At 46.1% G+C, this 19,162-nt stretch overlaps 2 protein-coding genes across 2 annotated transcripts in view; one reads left to right on the forward strand and one right to left on the reverse strand.

Moving 5' to 3' along the window:
* Window positions 1-4,141, forward strand: part of CDC40 (cell division cycle 40) — a 32,054-nt gene extending 27,913 nt beyond the window's left edge. Inside the window, exons 13-14 of the mRNA XM_009326432.1 lie at window positions 2,052-2,196; window positions 3,119-4,141. Coding sequence (XP_009324707.1) covers window positions 2,052-2,196; window positions 3,119-3,296 — 323 coding nt within the window. The 3' untranslated portion in view covers window positions 3,297-4,141. The remainder of the gene's footprint in view (window positions 1-2,051; window positions 2,197-3,118) is intronic.
* Window positions 4,142-14,244: 10,103 nt separating this feature from the next.
* METTL24 (methyltransferase like 24) overlaps window positions 14,245-19,162 on the reverse strand; it is a 29,255-nt gene continuing 24,337 nt past the window's right edge. The window contains exons 4-5 of the mRNA XM_009326405.1: window positions 15,154-15,447; window positions 14,245-14,538 (exon numbers count right to left, since the gene is read on the reverse strand). Of these exons, the coding sequence (XP_009324680.1) occupies window positions 14,509-14,538; window positions 15,154-15,447 (324 nt within the window). The 3' untranslated portion in view covers window positions 14,245-14,508. The remainder of the gene's footprint in view (window positions 14,539-15,153; window positions 15,448-19,162) is intronic.

Here is a 19,162-nt window from a genome sequence, read left to right on the forward strand (position 1 = left end):
ACTGGATCTGGTTTTGATTTAAAAGTCTTAAGAAGAACAAGTATGTCAAAATGAGGGGTTATATCAGGATAACTGTATCAATTTAAATTTAGACTGTCATCCAGACAGGGCAAAAGGACTCTTTCTTTTCATAGAGCTACAATGTGCTCTTTGCTGTATTTAAAATATTAAGAGAAACAATGGTGGGAACTGACGATGGCTGCAAAGTACTAAGCAAGTTCAGCAGTCCTTGTGGTGCCACCATTAAAGCAGAAACTGATGTTGCACATGATCATGTTAATGCTGTTCCTTTCTGTTCTGAATATAGCCCAAATAAATCTTTCATAAGAGAAATCCCAAATTATCTCAGTGTTTCTCTATGTTAATGTTTCACTGGTGTTTATGTTCTTTAATTAGTATCAAACTGAAGGAGGATAAAGGTTTAGTGCCTCCAGTAATCAGTCCTTCTAACAGGACAAAATTTCTGTTATCTGTTTTGGCCAAAATTAAATAGCTTTAGTGTCAACATTATTAGAGTGTTGCGAGATTTACAGTTAACAGTCCCATTATGCTGAGTAGTGGCTGATCAACTTGTTGCACAGCTAATGTTTTCAGCCAGCTATCAGCATCAAATTGTATTTGCTTTGCATTGTAAATATTTTATTCTTAACAGGAGAAGTGGGTTTCTAATATAAAAAGGAAGATTCTGGAGAAAGAGATAGCTGCATTTAAAAATGTTAGCTTCCCCAGTTGGCCTATTTCAATCCCAGTTTCTGAAATTGCACAACTTGCTGTGTTCTAATCCAGTTTTTCAGTTCATCTCATTCTTCCACATTGAAATACTGGATTTCTCATTCTTTTTCCAGTTCTGACTGGCCAGCATTTGATTATTTGATTTCTGAGATGAGACAGTAAATGATGTTAGGGATGAAGTAGTCATCTTTTCAGCTCAAGATATCACCTGTCATGTTAACTAACATTATCTTGACCTACAGTAGTCCAATATCACACAAAACAAATTCTTTTGGAACAGTTATGCTACAGATTGTGCCAGACACATCATGCATCATTTTGGAGTTAAATGAGTCCTTTAAAGAAAAGTAAATTGAAAATTTTGCAGATGTGGAACTTTTCTGCTTAGGGGCACTGATTTATGAATCTCATCAATTAAAATCTTCCTCCTGAGCGATGCAGGAAACAGACCTTTTAAAAAGTAGAAGAGGAGAATAACATGTTTGGGGTGCACACTTGATTTGTTTCTTTGGGAGGCTGAGAAGATCCTCAAATTCCAAGCTAGCAGCTGGAAGTGTGGTCAGATTTACAGTCAAGTCAGCACATTTTATGTTATCGCTGTTTGCATAAAACACTGTAAAGGCAGTGACGATATGCAGAGTCCAGGACAGAAGTGTCTGTTCTGTGGTGTTCTGTAGCACTTCATCTTTGGATTCTCAGGCAGGAGTTAATGCACTGCCAAGACGCAAAATGGGATAGACTTAAGATTAGAAAAGCCTGGGTTTTTTTCTTTCACTAAAATATCTTCATAAATTGTATTCCATTAGGGCAGAGAATACTAAATATTTGCAAAAATTTATAAAGATTTTCAAACTCCTGAGTCTACCTCAGACCTCTTTTTCCCACAAAGAAAATAAAAGGTGACCATCTTAGAGTACCCACAAAACAGATAATCAAATATATTGCAGCTGATGGGTTTTTTTACCTCATCTGGATTACTTCATTATGTGCACCAGCAAGCTTACTCAGTAGCTTAAAAACTTATCAGCAAGTCAGTGGGGTTGATGCAGCACGTTGTTTTAACAGCCAGAGCTGTTCTAGAGTTCTGAGTGCATTTTGTAGGAATAGGCATCCCAAATCCTGTCAAACATAAGGTTTTGCCTCTTGGCAGTTGTACTGGGCAGAAGCAATATCAGCTGCTACCTAGAACCCTGATACATAATGAAAATCTGGATTGAGATAGTGCAAGAAAAGTTATAAAAATATCTTAAAACTTTCCAGTTAAGTCTGTTTCTTCAGATGCGGCGCTCTGATACCACCTTTGTTTATTGCATTTATAGGGAAGTGGTTGGCTTGCCAGTCGATGGATAACCAAATTCTGATTTTTGGAGCTCAGAACAGATTCAGATTAAACAAAAAGAAAATTTTCAAAGGTCACATGGTAGCTGGCTACGCTTGTCAAGTGGATTTTTCACCTGACATGAGGTAAGTTTTTGTGGGAGTGAGCTTCATCTTAAAACTTGCCGGCATAGGCACTGAATTTCTTTTTTGAATCCTCTGCAACATTCGTTGATGCACAGCCATCCTATTAACTCGGCATCAGACAGAGTTCTCTAGCCAAGCAGCAGAATGGAAAGTTTGCTCTTGCCATTCGATAGGACTAAGTTATACCAGCAGTTGCTCTGAGCACCATTTAGGAAACAGTCCATGTAGTCCAGATTCCCCATTCTGCAAAGATGATTTACGCTGCTGTTAAACCATCCAGAGAGTCCCCCTGTCTCCCACCCTAGCCCTGGTGCAGCACAGGAGGCTTCCACTTCTGCCTTGCATCTGGCTCTTTTTGCGCATGGTCTGCAGCACAAGGTCTATTCCCGCAGTATGCGCTTGTCTAGAATACCTGGGATTTGGACTTGCCCAGTTTTCCCAGTTTGCAGGTCTGGCGTGGGTATCCTCATTTATTGTTCAGAGGCCCATCTTCTTCATCCTATTTGCTTAGTACTATAAATGCCCATGCATTTACCACTGTATGTAATTAAGATTTTCATTACTATAAAAACTGGAGAATAACCTCAGCAAAACTGGAGGAAAAAGTGAAGTGTCTATAAATTTTAGAGAAACTTCTGGCACTTTCTCTTCTGCTGATGTATCCTCCTTAGTTCCAGTAACACAGTGTACGGTATAATCTCATTGCTTAGCACATTTACCTCGCAGTTGATGAATCACCTTCTGCAGGACTTGTGCGCGTTAGAGCACAGCGTGAGTGCTAATTCTTTGGTAGGTACGTTTGCAGACTGTCAGACAGGAAGCTCACTGGGTGAAGCTCTTTTCCATTGCTCAGTGTAAAAGTATTATAATACAAGCAGTCTTCACACATGATACAGCTTTTATTTTAATCCTCTTAATATAGCTATGTGATATCTGGAGATGCAGATGGAAAGCTTAACATCTGGGACTGGAAGACAACAAAACTCTACAGCAGATTAAAAGCGCATGATAAAGTCTGTATCGGTGCAGTGTGGCATCCACACGAAACATCGAAAGTCATTACATGTGGCTGGGATGGTCTTATTAAACTATGGGACTAAAGAGGATACGACGAAGATCTAAAGATGGAAGTCCTGCATACATCTGAGATTAGAGTGAATTCCGCTGTAAGGATGGGTAGACGTTTGTAATACCGCAGTTCTCAGCTAGCTGTATATATGCACTAAAAATGGGAAATCTTCAGAAGACACAGCTGAAAGGATATAGTTCTAAATATGACCTCTGAGTACGAGAAGCTGAGGTCATCTGAAGCATGCAGAATCAAGTGTTAGTTTGTCATGTCACTGTTTGTGCAAAACACTCTTGTAAAATAAAATAATTTTAAGAAAAACTATTTTTGCGGTTCTGGCTGTCAGAGATGTGGGGAGCTAAAGGAGAAAACCAGCAATTGTGCAACTCTCTTCCGAAGAAGAAATCTTTGATGTCTACTGCAATAGAGCTGGAAAAGATGCATTCGTTTACCTGGGTTTGGGCGGTATTTTGTTGTCCCCAAAGTACTTCTACCTTTATAGAACACAAAGCCACTTGCTAAGATCTGTTAATTCACAGTAGAAGTGAAGAACTAATCAGAAGCTAGCAGTCATCAGATAAACTGTATCGGCTGAAGACTGTATTCATAAACTCTTGGTTTCTGTCTTTATTTAACAATAGCATCATGCTGATCACTGAGTTTTATCTTTGCAAGTACTCCTCGATTTCAAGATTTTGCTTGTAATGGTTGTGTGTTAAGTGTTGTTTTTTCTCTTCCCATATGCTGTTAAGTCCCAATAAGCATGGCATATTAAAAAAAAAAAAAAGTGAATGTCTCTTGTTCAGTTTGGAATACATTGTATTATAAGCCCCATAAAGTTTTTGACAATGTATATACATGTCACACTTTTTCTCTTTAAAGAACTTATTTTTAATAAATCTTTTTATAAAAAGTCTGCTTATCTTCATTCAATTCTTCTGTCTAGCAGTGTCCATATAAAATATTTCTTACCGTTTGGTATTTTAATTTGCAGTTGTACCAGCATTCAGATAAACTCATTCTCTTGCACTGTTCATACAAAACTAACGCAAGCTGGAACCAAGAGAAAAAAATCCTTTCAACTCCCTACCCGCTCTCTTTTTGAGCACATAATGGAAATAAATTCGTTACACATTTTTATCCCATTGATCAGTCTTTAACTGCACTTTTGAATTACACTATATTGTTTGCTATAAATCCAATCACTGCTCATCAATGATAAACAATAGCAAAGGAGTAACTGCCCTAATTGACAGCAGGATAGAAGATAAGGCACTTCCGTAGATGAGATGCAAAGAACCCCAAATTGGGTAGGTGGAAGGAAATGGGTTGGTTGCTTTGTGGGGTTTTTGTTGGGGTTTTTTGACTGATTAACAAGACAATTCTGTTCTTTCAAAGAGTACTTGCTGAAGTTAGGCCCTTGTGAGCGAACGTGGAGCTTACGCCTTTTTAGACCAACTCACTAAAGCTGAGCTTGAGTCTTTCTACTGTCCATTCATGCCGTTGTGTAACTGCACCAAGCTTACACGTTTCTGTTTACCTTCCCATCTCGGTAGCCTCGTGTACCTGAAAAACTCCACAGACTGTTTTCACAAGCGGTGTGCTGGTGGTAACTGGGTATTGCCTAGCCTCGCACCCCTGCAAGTACTGAGGTAGGAAGTGGTAGAGCCTGGAGTGAGAGGAAAGAGCCGGTCCGGTGTGTCCTGAGGACCGTCCCCTCTGCAGGCAGAGAAGAGGCTGTTCTTGTTTCTCAGCTCTTCGGGGTGCAGGTGGGAGTGAGCTGCTGCCATGTCGCAGAGGGTGAATTTTCGACGTGGTGGCTCTCACAGGGAAGACTCGACTCCTGAGCTGGGAGTTGAGCTCTGGTGTGCACTGTGCCCCGGGTGCCACTTCAGGAGACAGTGGGCTGAAATAATTTAGAACACTTTTCTTCCTTCAAATACATTTCTTAAATGGATATGTGGCAGTGTGCCCTGACCATTAACAGCTTATAAGTACAGGGAATTGGGGAGGAGAGGAGGAGTAGAGCAGATACAAGAAACTCTCACAGGAATGGATATTAGCTTCCGTATCAGAAACATCTTTCCCAAATGCTTAAAACCCTTTAAATCATAATACACAAAATGTTTGGCTCTGTAGTTGGTACTGTGTTTTTCTGTGTGTCACCTACCAGGCAGAACTTTGTGTGTGTGTATGTGTATATATATATACACACACATATGAGTGTATGCACTAAGTATAAAAATAAGTCTATAAACTTTAGTAGTAATATACTGAGTGTTGCCTTTGGGGAACAAAAATAAGAAATGTTGACTCCATAAATTCTACTGGAGTTGATAAGCTGGGATTAAATGTTTGCAACAAGCCCAGGATTGAAAATTCCCCTAGAAACTTTCAGATAAAATCCTTTGTCCCTCACAGTTGGTCACTGTGTTAATCTTTTGTGGAATTTCTCACATCTGCATTGAAGCCTGCAGGGGGAATTTTTATGAGGATAATTCCCCCTTGTCGGCTTGGGAGTTGCAAACTCCGAAGCTCACGTTGTCAGCTGGTTTGCTGTGCACGAGGATAGACAGCATGTGTCTGTGTGGTGCGAGTCTAGACTTGTCTTTCCAGCAGCCACCTGGGAAAAGATTTTTTGCTGGGCTAATTAACTTGAATCATGTCCTTCTCTTATCTTCCCAATTTCATGTTTCGCCAGAAATTGGTCTGTTACAAATGTTGGTCAGAACAAGCCTAGGCTGAACTTGGCATGTGAGCAGACGGAGCCGGGAAAAGGCAGCGTTGGGAGAAAAGGGAAGAGCGTGTTTCCAGTTCCCCCAATTTATTCTCCTCTAACACTAGGCGGAGAATGCAACAAAGTGGTTCAAGCCGAAAGGAGCTTCTTGGGAGGGCTGGAGGCAAGTGTGTCACGCTGCCGGGAAGGAATACGTGCAAGCTGGAGTGTCGGGTTGCTGTCACAGCGTCATAATTTTGTTCCCCTTGATCATGCATCTGTAACTTTCAGAAATGATGTGCCAATATATTGCCACTTTCATTAATACCAATTACTTTACAGTGGGGGTTGTACAGATAAGTGAACTATCTATCTCCATCGTTCTTGGAATTCTGCCTGGGAAATTTGATAGTTCCTTTGGCCTTGTGCCATCTCTTTTTCTTGGACTTTTTTCATATGCAAGAGGGGGAAATATCCCACATATCCTCATGCAACTTGCTGGTAAGAAGGCTGTCTTTCTTGAAGCAGATGGTCTTGGCATCTGTCTTGCACAGAGTTTATAATTGTCCCCAGTAAGATGGGGCTGCTCAGTCTTTGCGCTCATTACGAAGAACAAATATCTAAATTACTGTACATCCAGAAATGTCCAAGATTGTCTTGTAAAAAGCCAATTTTTAGCAACAGGCAGATGTTCAATATACCGTTTAACACTGTGGTCTTTAAAGGCTGATTTAAACAGCGAGCTCTGCAGATCTGACAGCCCAGTAACACAATGTACTTTCCTTCTTTCTACCAGCTGGTCATTACAAAATCCTGCTCCCGTTTGCTAGGAAGACTCCACATGACAAGGAGCCTGCATGAGGGGGAACATGGGGAGAGCAGAGGAGGGAGGGGAGTTTTGCTTGGAAGACTTCAAACAGTTGAACCTATACACCAGAAAAATCAGTTTCCGGGGAGGTTGTTCATCTGGAGACGACTTAAGGACTTGCTACTGTAGGTTGACTTCACTAGCATACACTCAACATTTAAGTCTCATATCTTGCAGTAAAACGTATCTTTTCTGTCAGGCTTGCTGATAAAAAAAATAGCAGATACACCACGGCTGTCTTGCAGCGCTCAGAGAAAACTGCTTGTGGCAGGGTTATGTTTACAGAAGCTCCTTGCAGAGTTTAAAGCTTTTGGAAACAAGTTGCAATGACTTTCAATGGGGCATGGACCGCTAAATTCGCCAGGTACTCTGGAATTTTGACCTCAGATCTGTTTATTATCTTGTTGTATGATAGAACATTTAAAATGTGTTAAATGCTAAAGCACTGAGCCCTTCTGAGTCTCCTTTTAACCTGCTGCACTTCATGCCACTGGGAGGCTGCTGAAATGAAACGTTACTGTAGATGCATTGGGTTTGTCATTCAGAATAAGAGGTTCTCATTAGGCCTTGGGTTTTTTGGTTAGTCTGAAAGATGTCAAGACTAACTGAGCCTGCTTCTCCTCTGATTTGGGAAAGGAAGACAACACCACGAATCCTCTAGGGAGTCATTTCAGTAATAGGAACTTTATGGAGCTTCAAGACCACTGACAGTTACCCGGACATGGTTCTGGGAGCTGCAAATCTTTCCAGTTCTCCCAGCATAATTACCCCGCAGTTGGTGTCTTGCTCTAACTCACCAGCTAAACACCTCAGTGGTAGAATAAGTGGTTTTTCGGTGGAGTTTAAACTCTTGCAAAGCAACATTTAAAAAAAAAATTGCAAAAATGGCCTGTACCAGAAGAGCTGTAACACTCTAACCTCATACCTTCGCTTGCACGAGGCTGATTTCCCCACGCAGCTATGACTTTGCTCGCCCAGGCTAGTTGGTTTTATTTTGCTTCCGCATCCATGTACAATCTTGCTCCTTCAGCTCCTCCATATATACTCTGTAAAACGTAATCCCTTCCAATATTCCTCGCTCAGGAGATGAAGAGGGAAATTGGACTCTGAATGAAGTCAGTTGTCAGGCCAGACATCTACAGGAAAAAAAAGTAAGCCCCATTCCCCAGAGTTTTCAAAACCATGTTGAGTTTGGTCAGAACGGCTTCTCTGCAGCAAGCTCCTCTCTTTCTCTCCCCTGGTGCCAACCCTTTGGGAGTACCTTGGGGCGGGGGGGGCGACTTGGTTTTGTTTGCTTTTTGTCATAATTCCTCCAATATTAAAAAGGTGGAATAACATTATGCCATAATATTTCTTCAGATCCTGAATTCTCCTATGCCTTGGAGCAGTTTTCCTTCCCTTCACAAAGAAGAAGAAGGAAGAAGGCATTTGAAGGCCTCTCCTGCCTGGCAAGCCAGTTTGGGAGGTCAGCGTGGGGTCTGATGAATTCCCAGCCCCTGTGTCGCGGCTGCTCCTGGCTGGTGTCAGCGGAGAGACGCGGGTACTGCTGGGACACAGTTGCTGCTGCTGCTGCGTTAGAGGTCTGACACCGGTCAGGCGGCCGTCCCCACCTCCCTGCGAGGGTGGTGGCACACAGGGTGGTGGCTCCACTCTAGGTATCTGAAGGTGGATGCACAGGTGGGATTCACGTTGTTTGGTTTTGATCCAGAAATGGAATTTCAAATATAGGGGGGGAAATACCAGCTGAGGTGCAGGAGCATTTTAATTACTTACAGAAGTTTTGTACTGTGTACACCACTGAACTTTCTTTCAGGAAATTGCTGAAAAATAAGCACGTATGGTGGTAATCCACCAAAAAGAGCAGGGATGTTGCATTGGTATTCACATCTGAGTCGTCGTTTCTACGCAGCGCAAAGCAGGCTCCTGTTTTCTCCTTGTGTAAGATCCTGCCTATCAGGATAAGGGACGTAGCACGGGCTGTCTCTGCAAGGGTCTCTTTCTGAACCAGCTGAAACACTTTACAACAGGCAGGTCAAACTACACCATGAACAGGGACTTCTATTTAAGGGAAAAGATCCATTCATTATCACCGACAGTTCCCTTCAAGTGCCAGGCTTGCTCTGCAGATGCTGCCCCTGAAAGGCAGCGGAGGGAAGCAAGTATAAATATGTCTCTGAATGTAGGTCAGCTCTGAACTTCCACCGGCACTAAACCAGGTCTCTACTGACTGCAATTAAATTAAATGTCACATTGTGTTAACAAGCAGGAAGAAATCAAGAGTGATTTCCCACTGAATAAGCCTGAGGATCCTTTCAAGGGCAAGGGAGCGGCTAATGAATCTCATGAAATCAAAGTTTTTGAATCAACCAGATGGTCTCAGCTGTTGAATAATTCACCAGAGAATGACTGCTATTTCTTCAGGTGTGCTACCAGGTAATACATCTTCTTGGCATCTACCAAGAAAGGCCAGACATACGTTCCCTTTACGTTTTCTTTGATCTTTCACAGTTGAGAGGTGCTCGTGAAGAGCAACCCTTCACCAGTCACCGATGGGATCAAAGCCTGGGGCCCGAAGTGCATGCGATAAACATCAGGTTTTGGAGTGGGGCAGGAGGTCAGACCTTTCTTTAGTCAAATTTTGGAACCTCCAAGGAAGCCAGCGTGGCATTCAGAAAGGGACTGGTTCCCCTGGAAAAGAGTGTTAGTGTCCTAACATGTCCCCCTCTGTGCTGCCATGGGCTCTCTACGGAAAGCCCATGCTGCAGTATTAAGCGTGATAGTTTGGGGGATTCAAATCTGTCGCTGCTCTTCATCTTTACCAGGTCACAGGCAGGACCTGTAAATTCTGATTCACAAATGTGTGTGATTTATAAATCACTGTGGGCCTTTCTGAAAAGGAAATGCCCTCACCCCCACACAGGGATCTGTACAAATGAAACTGCCACTACATGCAGGTCATCTCTGCAAAGATCCATTTTAGACCCAGCTGAAACACCTCCTGGTGGACGTGTCAAACTAATGCTGTAGCGACTCCACTTCGGGACCGAGACCTGGTCATTATGTCCTCGTTAGCTGGGGCTGGCACTGCTGTGGCCACCATGAGTGATCTGTGGTGCGGGCAGTAAGGAGGCTCCTGGGCTAGGTTTCACCCGCTGCCAGGCTGGAGGCAATGGGCTGGCTGCTCTGGAGACCTGATGCAGACACCTGCAGGGAGCGCGGGGAGATGCCCAATGCACCTGGGGACTGAGGGCCAGAAGCCTCGGGGGAGAGCGGAGCTGGGCAATACCCGTAACGGTGACACTGAGCAGATCCAGGGTGGCAGTAGGTGCCAGGAGCACCTGGTAGATGGCATAGTACAGACCTACAGCTTAGGAAAGGGGACAGGCCACTCTTTTGCAATGATCTCCCGTGCAAGCGCGTTGCCGAGCATGTTGCTGGAAGGTCAGTCCAGAGACGCACATTTGCCAGCTGCCACCTGATGATGTGGGATGGTTTGGCCCCTGTGCTCCTGCCCTGCCCTGATTTGGTCCGGGCACCTTCCTGTGCTGCTCCTGGCAGTAGGAGTTTGAAGGATGAGTCTCACTTTCTTCCTCAGATGCTGCTAAGGGCAGGGCCCTGCAGCGGGTCTCTGGTGAGTCATCTCTCAGAAGGAAAAAAAGGCTTTACCGCATTGTCTGCAGGAGATGCTGGACGCTGCTCAGACTCAGGAATATTTTAGCAATGCCAGGACAGGCCAGCGGCCCTTTCTTCCTGCCTGGGCATGGCCACGCAGTTACCAGTCTCCAGGCTGTGGCTCTAATGGCAAAATGCCCTGCCCACACCGGTTTTAATGGTGCACTTGAAGAAGGGAGCAGCTACCGCAGTTTCTGTGCAAGTCTGATCTGGGAAGAGATGTTGAGTACAATGCTGGCACACGGTTACTGCAGGGCTCACTGCAGGGAGACCATCTCAGCAACCTCCTCACCTGTTTCGTGGCCTCTCCAACAGCTCCTCCAGAGCTGCTCCTGGGCAGTGCAATGCTCCCCGCAAGGAGCCATCCTAGAGGAGCAAGGCAGGCTCAAACACAGGGTGCCAAATGTGTGCAGATGTCCCCAGAGTAGCTGGTGTGGCTGAGAGCCAGCACGTAGCAGTAAATCTGGGGGGGGATGGCTGGTGGATCTTCAGCTCTGGCTGAAGCAGCGAGAGCCTGTGGATATCAGCAGTCCTGGATCCCCCCCTTTCTCTCAGCACTGTCCCTAACGGGCTGGAGATACCGCCTGAGCAGGGTCTACGGCTGGGACCCTGCAGCAAGTAGGGGACGACTGTGCCTGGGTATGGCAGTGGGTGGACACACACTTACCCACCCGGCATCCCTCAGTGCCAGCCTGTCCGTTGCGGCTGTCAGCCAGCGCCGGCTTGTGCCCCTGTGCACCTACCCGGCAGCTCAGTCGTTAGGAGATGGGAACTGAATCCATTTAAGAGTCTCTCCTTTAGGTAAAAGAGATCAATAAAAGAGAAGTGGTAAGGGCGCAAAAGCAAGACCTCAGGAAGGCTGTAACTCTGCTTTAAGAGATGCTAAGTAGAAAGGCACAGATAGTGCATAAAGTAAGAGCTGTTCATTTTCTCCCATAATATCACATAACTGCCTCCAGAATGATAAATGGCTTTTATCTATCCCATATCTGAGATAAGGTTTCCTTAAAAATTACCATAGTTATTGGAATCTTTTCTTGCAGAAGATGTATTTGCTACAGCCTGAATTGTTCCTGACACTACCTGGCAATCCTGAGCAAGAGATTAGCTGAGGGTTTACTAAACTCTATGTCTTAAGCAAAAAAGGACCAGGATGGACCTCCACTCCATTTCTGTAATTTACATATACATCACCATTTTTTCTTCAGGGCAATAAATGATGGAAGATGTGCATCCCTTTGGAATTTTAACATCTGAAAGAGATCACGTAATTTAATTTTTAACCTCTATCTATTGGTTTCTTAAACAAATGATAATAAGCTACTAGGCTAGTTACTTTAAGAGTAATCAGGAGGAAAAACCTGTGCAGTGCTAGAGCCTGTATTTTTATGCTTTATTAATAAATCAAGACTCACAGCTGGGCCTTTGCCACCTCATTATTTGAAAAATGGGAGCTGAGCCATTCTGTGGTGCAGTAAGCGTGATTGTTCCAACAAGCTAGATATTGGTTTAGGAAATCCTGGCACCCTCTCGCATTTTAATGAATCTCCTCATGGCCCTGCATTGTTAAACAACCTCGGTAGATAATGTAGGAGGGTTTGCAGCAAGCATGGCTGCCACAGAGAAAGCATTTCCTAGCCATTTTCAGAGGTCGTGGTTCCCTTGGGTTGTGTATTAACCTGGCTGAGGGACGGCAATATGTGGCTTGGCCCTGTGCAAAGCGCTTTGCCTAATGTCTTGGACATGGGGAATCCAACACAGCAACAGTACGTCATCTTGATTTTGAGCGCCGCAGAGCTGAGGAGGTGGTGGGCCCCCACAGGACCCTGCTCTGGGTGACTGCAAAGCCCCTCGCCCCCCGGTCCAGGTGGGATGTGCAGGAGCAGAAACAGAAGCTACATTTATACCAGAAAATAAAGCGGTGCCAGGAGGTATTCCCCAGCCTCGAGGCAAACTGGCAAAGATGGCCCGGCCATGTCCATTTACTGAACTCTTTCAGCTTCCCAAACAAGGTGGCTGCATCCAAGCTGTCCTTGGCTTGGGCTAACTCCCCAGCTGTGCCTAAGAATCGTCTGGGAGAACCCTGGATGGCCTGAGCCAAAATTGTGCCAGATAGATAGCCGTTCCCAGAGCCTGTGCATGCTGCCTGCCACTGCTCAATTTATTAGCACAGGCACAGCTGGGATCAACACCCAGTCAGTACTCCTGGTCCGGCTGCTCTTTCTTCCCTAAACGAGGGATTTGGTGTGCAGAAGCCCATGTTAAGTCCTCTTAGAATTAAACTCCACTTCAGAAAATCCAAGTGTAACTAAAGAAGTAGATGGATTTGTTTTTAAAAGGAAAATAAAATGGGGAGGCAGTAAATCAGAGAGTCCATACAACACAAGGCACTGTCAGCGTGACTGAAAGGCAGTAGATTGAAAATCAGCATGCGTTTGTTAAAAAAGAAAGGGTTTGACATTCAGCCACAAGTTAAAATTTCAAACGTGATTTGGAAGACTGATACAAACCTGAACGCACAAGGACACAGAGCTGGCTTTCTCTGAAGAGATTAAAATCTCTCCCATTTCCACCAGCCCCTCACCACCCTAGTCCTTCACCATCGAAGCAGGGAGAGAGTTTTTTCCTGCCTCTTCCCACAGCAGCCCGAGGTCTGGGGCCTCTGTGGCCAGCACGGATGCTCAAAGTCAGATTCGCTGCAGCAGTTTCAAGCCCCACGACGGTCTCTGCAGGTCCCAGTGGGGAAGCGGGTGCTGGGGCCAGGGCAGGTGGCTCCCCGCAGCCCCCGGGGGTCACCCGCCTGCTGGCCTCTTCCGGGAGAAAGGGAGCTGACCCAAAGGGCTGAAGCAGTTTCTGCCGAGGAGAGCGGTCCCTGCCCGCCCTGGGGCAGTGGGAGCCCTCAGAGAGGTGGGACAGGAGAAAAACAGATGCCTCGCTCCGGGGCGAAGCCTGGGGAAGGTGAGGGGAATGGCTCGAGCCACTGGTGAGGCAAAGCAGTGCCTCTGGGAGAAAGCTGACTCGCCTGGCTGGAAGGAAGAGCTCCTACTCTTTTTTTTCCCCTCTGGCTGCTTGCCGAGATCCTGTGGGCATGTTGGGTTCAGCGCAGGGCCCTGCTCTGGGAAGGAGGGGATGAGGGAGCTGAGGCAGCGGAGAGGGTGAAAAAGTAAAGGAGGGTGTGAAAGGAGAGAGGGGAATGCCAGGATTACAAGAGAAAGAACAACACGGGGACAGAGAGAAAGGGACTTGTTAAAAACAACGCTGGGCTGAGGCACACCAAGGGGAGGAACACTGAGCCCTGCAGAGGTCAGAAACCAAAGGCAGTTACAAAGGCTGTATATCAAAGACATGGAAGTGGTGTCATCTTGTATTTTAATCCAAAGTTTAATGTAAAAATTCTTTTAAAGAGAAGAAAAAAACCAACCTGCTATATATTTTTGAGCTCCCCCTATTCCTTAGCTCCTCAGGGAACGGTCAAGGCTGGCTCCTGGGAGTGCACTGCAGACAACCCATATACCAGCCTGCAGCGCCCCAGCACGCCCACAAACCAGGGCATCTGCCTCCGCCGCCACCTCCGCCAGCATCGGTGCGGACCCGGGGTCTGGCCTGCTCGTGTCAGGGAGAGGCGGCCAGGCCAGGGAGGTGTTGAGGAGGTAGCAGGTATCCAGGCCCAGCGCTGGAGAAGGCACGCAGCAGAACATTCAACTAAAACCCAAAACAAACGAACAAAAAAGACCAGGTTTCATTTTCAGCTCTTTTAAATAAGTATCTCACTAGATGAAAAACCATTTGTAACAGCCATCGCAAGAGTAATTTAAAACAAGCCGTTCTTTGAGCAGATGAACTAGGGAAGCCCTGTCTTCTGTGGCTGAAGCCTCCGGAGGGTGAGGAGGGGGAGTGCTGGTGGCAGCTTTTCCTGCAGCTGAGTCTCTCTGTCCCACCGTCACCTGTGTGAGAAGTGCTGAACTTGCTTCCTGCAGCCAGACTGCCCTATAGAGCCAAAGTCAGAGCACTCGGAATCTGTTCAACGAAATAGGTAAGAATTTAGTTTGGTGGCGATTTCTGCCTCTGCCAAATTCAGCTGCAATTTGCCAGTGGGTTGAAGAACGTACTGTTCTTGCCTAAAATTTGTTCCATAGGAAAGAAGGCAAAAGTAAAGGTGCAAATCAAAGACGATCGCTTTACAGAGAAGTAACACCTGACCCTTCCTGAGAAAAGCACCTCCTCACGAGCACTCTTCTGCCCGAGGGTCTGTGCAGCTCAGCGAGCAGAGCTTGCCGGGGCAGCCCCAGAGGGATGCCCTCTGTGCCGGCACGCTCAGGCATGGGGCAGCACGGGAAAGCCGTGCTGTTAACCACCCCAGACAAACCTTTACAGAAACCTCTGTCCTCTGAGACAGTGTACCCACTGGCAAATATATTGCTACACAAATCTGCACCATGTATCTTCTCCTAGTGCCAGTTCTTTTGACAACATATAAAAATAAAAGCCAGTCCATTTTGTTAGCAGTCACTGTGTGCATATTTAGCAACTTTAGCCAGTGACGCCAAAGTCCTCTTCGATAACGCTACAGGGCCAGATGGCTCACAGTCACACATCATAAATTCCTTTCTGATATTTCCATCTTGTATTTACCCAGCTCAGTGTGTAACAGCTACTGGCGTTGAAGGCTTCCTTTTTCAGAAACATCTGTGGTTTCGATAAGTCTTTGTAGGTATGGAAAAGCCTGAAGTCCTTCAGCTCCAGTTCTCGGAGCAGACTGTACCAGTACCGCACCACGGTGCTGTCGTTGCCGCTGACCTCAAACCCAGGCCAGTGGATGTGCACCTCAAAGACCAGCTGTCCTATCTGCTCAACAACATCTTCCAGGATCAGGTTTTCCAAAATTTTCCACTCAGCGCTCTCCACATCTGCCTTGAGGACATCAATCTGCAACAAAAATGAAAATGAGAGGCTTTGCAATTATTGTCAGTATCCTCTGAGGCCAGGCTTGTCCGTTTTATAACATACATAATTGCCCTTATGCACAGTTCCTTTAGTGTTTAAAAAAAAAAATATTAAAAAATCTCAGAACATCCTAGGGCTAATGTGGACAGTAGGTGAAGCTTCATGCTTGCCTGTTCACAGCCCTTCTGCTGCCTCCGACTCCTGGGCTGAAAAGCTTTGTACCCCAAGGTGCCTGATGCAGCTGATCCTACAATCAAAGCATGTTATTGTTCCTTCACAAATCTTGTGGTGGCATCAAAGCTATGGAAAAAAGAAACCCACCTCATTAAAAAAAGACTCTAAGGCATTACTGTTCCTTATTTCTCCATCACAAAATCCTGCGACAGAACAAAACACACTAACAGTGATTACTTGCTCCACAGTAGAGCAGGGTCCTCGTGTGCCAGGTGCTACAGGCACCACACAAGTGCAAGAGAAGGCCAAAGTGAAATGAGTACTGTGAGCAGCTCGGGTCATCAGTTACCCACGGCCAAGCTGCTGTCTGAAGCTTTTGCAGGCATCACTACGGATGCTGAGTGAGGAGGACCAATTCAAAGGAGAATTATGCAAAGACTCTGCAGGGTTTTAAGGGCAGCTGCTCCAAAGAAAAAGGGACAGCAGGAAAGAAGCCGTGAAGTTGCTTGAAGGGACAAATGCAACTAATAAACAAGCGCCCTGTTTTAATTTTAGACCATTACTTAATTTTGTCGTTAGATATTCAGCAAACCAACTTCTCACAGCCCAACACAACTGCGGGTTGATTTTGCTTGGCAGTTAGCTGGAGGAGGGGAGTTGTACGCTTCAATAAAAAAAAAGCATTTCATCAAAATTTCGCACCTGGTTGAAAATGATGACTGCAGTAGTGCTCACAAGCTGCAGAGGGCCCGTGATTCCCAGAGCCGAACAGGGGAAACTCCCCCCCCCCCCCCCCCGGGGGCCGGGGGCGCCCTCCATGAGAGCAGGGTTTGCCTGTGTCGGTTCCACCTGAGCTGCTGCTTCTGCCCATCTGCTCACGCTCAGGATGAGTTTGAAGTGAAAACTGAAGACTTTAGAGTCAAGAATAGTAAAAAAAACAAAAACAAAAACCCAGGCTCTCTCGGCAGCCTACCCTAACCCTTGAGGCAGTGTCGGAAAAGGCACCTGTGCAGGTACAGGAGAGAAATTTGGGCAGGTGATGTAAAAGCATTGCCAAGGCAACTGCTTCCCTAAGCCGCCCCATCCCAGGACGCCTCGCTGGCATCAGGCCATGCCCCGTCCATGCGGGCTGGGGCCCTGGCTCGTGGACCCCTCTGACCAGGGGTGCAGGGCGGGGGTTGTGCTGTGAGCACCTCTCCCATACAAACAGAGCTCTGCTTCGCAGGGGCCGTAGCCAGAAACCACAGAGCCATGGCAGGGTTTGGGTGAGGTGAGCTGCCAGGACCGTGTGAGGGGCTCGTGTGGCTGCTTCTTCAACTGTGCCTTGGCTAAGGGAAATGCTGTTCGTTCCTCAATTTCACCCATAAATGCGCATAAATACCCTTCACCAGTCTAAAGCCTAGGGAGCAAGGCCAGGTCTGTAAATAACTTGGCCATCCACTTCCATAGGTACGTGCAGTTGAGAGGAGGAAGGCTGCCTCATACAGCTGTCTTGCCACACTCTTCCTCATCCCTAACCTGGGGTTAGGGACCAAAACCACAATGTCAAAAGACATTGGACAAGAAGTTTTAAGAGTTAATTAATTAATTTCAAATTTTAACCTCACATGTCAAAAATAGATGACAGTAACTGTGTAGGCTTCCTACACAGGGGCTCTCACTTCATGGCAAAGATCCCTCCAGTCCACCTGGACCTGTAGTACCTACACTGATCACACCTGGATGCCCAAAGCTCAGCAGTCTGTGGTCCCCGGTTGCCTGAGGGACAGACAGAGGCAGGCAGGGCTGGCAGCAGAGGGAAGAGACATTAAGACAAGAAGTGCAGAGGTTGAAGAGGCTGGGACCAGAGACTGATGGAGGAGTTATCCTCGGACTGGAAGTTTGGGTGAAAGACATTGGGAAAAAGGAGTATGATGGAGAGCTTGGGCAGAGATTTAAAAGGCAGGGCTGGAGGTAGTGGAGGAGGAAATTCTAGTAATGAGGTACACGCAGAGCACAGCAGCAGCAATACAGAGTGCCTTCCTTCCTCGGCTTTAAGAGGGTCTTTGAAAGAGGGCAGAAACCAATGGAAGGTGAAAAGCTTGGTGCTTCCCAACTGCAAACACATAACCCAGAGAGGGGAGACAAGAGGAGCAATGGGCCCTGGGCTGTTCTTGTTCCCAATGGGGTAAAGGCTAGGACAGTGTATGGCTACTCCCACCTATCTTACTATGACCTGGAGCTACGCCATGGGCCAGATAATGCTGCTACCAGTGGGAAAACAGAGGTCATTAGAGACAAACAGGGTGAAGCATGAGAAGGGGGCTGGCTAGGAGGGTAGGACTGAGATCTGAGGACTCTGTGCAAGACAGCTGCCATGGAGGGCTTGGTGATATCCTAGCTTCCAATGGGATGGCCACGTCTACCTTCCCTTGTTCTCTGGCTGGCTGACTGGAGGCACCAGGGTCTGATCTGCTGAGGTGCAGAGCGCTCACAACTGTTGAAGATTATCATAAGTTTTTATTGAATCTTTCTATATTTTGTGTTTGATAGTAAATAAGTGACTATAAGAACATTTTGATTAATCTTTATGTTAGCATTACGTATGTGTTGCTGTGTTACTTGTTATCTGAGGCTGTGTTGCTTGAAGTCCCTATTCTCTGGACCCTCTAGACCATAACCAGAGTCCCTAGGTTCTACTGTATACAGGATGAGTTATTTGACAACCTGGCAAGGTAGATATCTAGCTGACCAACTTTGCAACAAAACTTACTTTTAAGGTATCCTGAAGTGAACTGCCCTCATTATAATACTAAAAAACACACCCACAGGTCAAGAAGACCCTTGCCCAGGTGAAGACCCTTCCCCTGCGCAAGCGTAGTAACGGAAGAGAATGACATAACCGATATTATAATTATATGTAAATCACTAACCAATCATTGTAACCGGGAGTGTACTACCTTATAATTTCTGTGTATAAATGTAACGGTGATCTGGCCATAGGTGTGCTTGATTTGTGGAAATTCCACCTTGCACCCGGCGCCGCAATAAAGAATGCCTGCTCTCTAAAACTCCAAATTGAGTCTTAGAGAGTTCTTCATCTGCCGACTTACGGTAACACAGCCACATCAGCCCTCCTCAGGGGCTGTGCTCCAGCGCTATGGATGGGCATGGGATGGCAAGAATCGGTAGGTGTTAAACGCTTGCTGTTTCTGGTCTCCATCTGTAAAACGAGGGTATTAACCATTGAACTCCTGCTGCAGGGTGCAGAAGTTGTGTCCGTGAAGGGCTGTGAGACTTCTGTGGGAAAACTGTGTAAAACACTGCATTTTCAGAGCAGGACTTGGAGAGTGGGACTTGAATGAGGTCCATGGTCACAGACCAAATAATGACAAGCCAAGCTGCTGCCTGTCCGATCATTAAGGCAGCATTGTGCCTCCTCCGCACCGAGGGAGGCAGGGGGCCAGTGGAAAATGACCGAGGGATTATGGAATTAAAGCCCGTATTGTGGCATGTCCACATGGGGAGGGGAGAGGAAGGTTGC

This window comes from Pygoscelis adeliae, unplaced genomic scaffold (assembly GCF_000699105.1).
Source record: "Pygoscelis adeliae isolate BGI_AS28 unplaced genomic scaffold, ASM69910v1 Scaffold206, whole genome shotgun sequence".
In the NCBI taxonomy this organism is placed as follows: domain Eukaryota; kingdom Metazoa; phylum Chordata; class Aves; order Sphenisciformes; family Spheniscidae; genus Pygoscelis; species Pygoscelis adeliae.